General features: G+C 45.2%; 1 protein-coding gene across 1 annotated transcript; it reads left to right on the forward strand.

The window, feature by feature from the left end:
* The first annotated feature begins 396 nt into the window (after positions 1-396).
* On the forward strand, positions 397-2,073 carry LOC115556990 (NLR family CARD domain-containing protein 3-like). Its single transcript, XM_030374474.1, has one exon. It carries the CDS (start codon positions 726-728, stop codon positions 1,248-1,250), a length of 525 nt encoding a protein of 174 aa, XP_030230334.1. The 5' UTR covers positions 397-725; the 3' UTR covers positions 1,251-2,073.
* Positions 2,074-2,882: the final 809 nt, after the last annotated feature.

Genomic DNA, 2,882 nt, shown 5'->3' on the forward strand with positions numbered 1-2,882 from the left:
GGAGAGATCAGGGTGGCAGGCAGGTGAATGGGAACAGCAGGTAATGCAGAGCAGGGGGGAGTGGCAGAGTCTGAAATGACATGTGTTAGTGTGGCAAAACAGGGAACAGACAAATGAAAAACTACAGCCTTGCTGAAGTTGTGACAAACACTGTTCTTTGTCCTGTGTGTATTAGTATTACATATCCCGAGCCAATACCCTGGTGTTTCCAACGGCGTATTGCAAAACAAGCCGAAACACAAACTGTGTTTTCAACTTATTGTTCGAATAGGATTTTCAACACCTGACTATACACTGTAGAGCATATTGTAATGCAGCGTTGAATGGACGAATAGCTTACATAAGGTTAGCACTTTTCAAACCACACTCAAGCTTATGGTTATTGTCCCCACCACTTCTAAACTGACGCCCTTGTCGATGAGTGTCGACTTCCTCTGGACTTTCAGAACAACCAAACTTGGACTGATGTCACAAAGTCCGCCTCTGTTGACGTCCTGCTGACAAACCTCATCAGGGGCGACCTACTTCCCTCCGCTTGCATCTGGATCACCACACGCCCTGCGGCAGCCAACCAAATCCCAGCTGAGTGTGTTGACAGGGTGACAGAGGTAAGAGGGTTCACCAAAGCACAGAAGGAGGAGTACTTCAGGAAGAGATTTTCAGTAGACGAGAAGCTAGCGAACACAATCATCGACCATGTCAAGACATCACGAAGCCTCCACATCATGTGTCACATCCCAATTTTCTGTTGGATCGGTGCAAATGTTCTGAAGAACTTCACAGGAAAAGAGATGCCGAAGACCCTGACTCAGATGTACAGCCACTTCCTGCGGGTACAGTCCATTCAGGGGGACATGAAATATCATGGCAGAACTGAAACAGAACAACAATGGAGTTCAGAGAGCCGAGAGATTATTGTTTCTCTGGGAAAACTGGCTTTTAACCAGCTGAAGATAGGCAACCTGATCTTTTACGAGGAAGACCTGGCAGAGTGCGGCATTGATATCAAAGCAGCCTCAGTGTACTCAGGAGTGTTCACCCAGATCTTTAAAGAGGAGTGTGGGCTGTACCAGGACAAGGTGTTCTGCTTTGTCCATCTGAGCATCCAGGAGTTTCGGGCTGCCCTTCATGTCTTTCTGTCTTTCATCGACACTGGTGTCAATCTGCTCTCAGAAGAACCAACCTCCATGGAAGATGAACTCCTCCTCTACAAGAGTACTGTGGTTGGTGGACAAGGCCTTACAGAGTGAGAATGGACACCTGGACTTATTCCTCCGCTTCCTCCTGGGCCTCTCTCTAGAGACCAATCAGAAACTCCTACGAGGTCTCCTTGTAGAAAGGAAGAAAGGAAGTAGTTCAAGGACCAATCATGGAACAGTCCGTTACATCAGGGAGAAGATGAGAGGAGATCTCTCTCCAGAGAGTAGCATCAATCTCTTCCACTGTCTAAATGAGCTAAAATGCCGTTCTCTTGTGGAGAAGATCCATCAGTCCCTGACATCAGGAAGTCTCTCCAGAGAATCTCTCTCTCCCGCTCATTTTTCAGCGCTGGTCTTCATCTTACAGTCATCAGAAGAGGATGTATTTGACCTAAAAAAAATACTCTGCTTCAGATGTGGGCCTTCTGAAGCTGCTGCCAGTATTTAAAAACTCCAAAACATTTCTGTAGGTGCACATGTTTAACAAGCCAATTTACAGTAAACTACAAATAGAAGAGTAATAATATCCAAAACATTCACAGAGCACTTTTCACCTTCAACCAAACGACTCGACATAAGTTCTACATAAATAAAATTGATAACATTAGTCAATAATAAAAAAGATTAACTAACATTTTCCTGTTATTTTGTATAAAGGCTGAATGGCTGTGGTCTGTCAGAGGAATGCTGTGAAAGCTCTGGTCTCAGTTCTCAGTTCTCAGCTCCGACACCTCTAGCTAACACAACGCTATAGACCTATTAGAGCAGTGCAAGTGGGTGGGACTTCACCAGCAGAAACTAACATGCACGGCGTCTGAAGCTAAGCTAACAGAGGCTGTTGATAAAACTGATTACAATGGCGGAGGGTACTGGATCTCACATAGAAGATGGCACCATGCAAAAGTTCACCATTTCGAAAGAAACAGAAACAAGGACTACCGTATTTTCCGCACTATAAGGCGCACCGGATTATAAGGCGCACCTTCAATGAATGGCCAATTTTAAAACTGTTTTCATATATAGGGCGCACCGGATTATAAGGCGCATAGAATAGAAGATACTGCAGTCAAACGTTTGACTGGGGTTGCGTTATGCATCGACTAGATGGAGCTGTGCTAAAGGGAATGTCAACAAAACAGTCAGATAAAGTCAAACCTTATTAAGCGTTCTGACAACTCCGTTCACTCCCATGGTAACGATGTTCAAACGTTAATGTGCATATTAACAATATCTCCCAGCCTTGTTCAGTTGTAAACACGTAAAAGAAACACAGTCTGATACCACTAATTCAAACGTTAGTGCATGACTCAACATTTTTCAGTTACGTATAACACGTGAAGCTCACTTTTTCAGTTCATTCCCCGTCCACAAATCCCTCGAATTCTTCTTCTTCAATGTCCGAATTGAACAATTGGGCGAGTACGGCACCCAACATGCCCGGCTCCCTCTTGTCATTATCCGAGTCAGTGTCGCTGCTGTTCAGTGATTATTCCTGCCTTCGTGAAAGCTTGGATCACAGTTGAGACTGATATATCAGCCCAGGCATCCACGATCCATTGGAAGATAGTGGCGTAAGTCACCCGGCGCTGTCTCCCCGTCTTGGTGAACGTGTGTTCGCCTTCTAAGGCCCCCGTCCACACGAAGCCGATATTTTGGTGAAACCGCATAAGTCTTCTCACCGTG

This window comes from Gadus morhua, chromosome 13 (genome assembly GCF_902167405.1).
Source record: "Gadus morhua chromosome 13, gadMor3.0, whole genome shotgun sequence".
NCBI lineage: Eukaryota > Metazoa > Chordata > Actinopteri > Gadiformes > Gadidae > Gadus > Gadus morhua.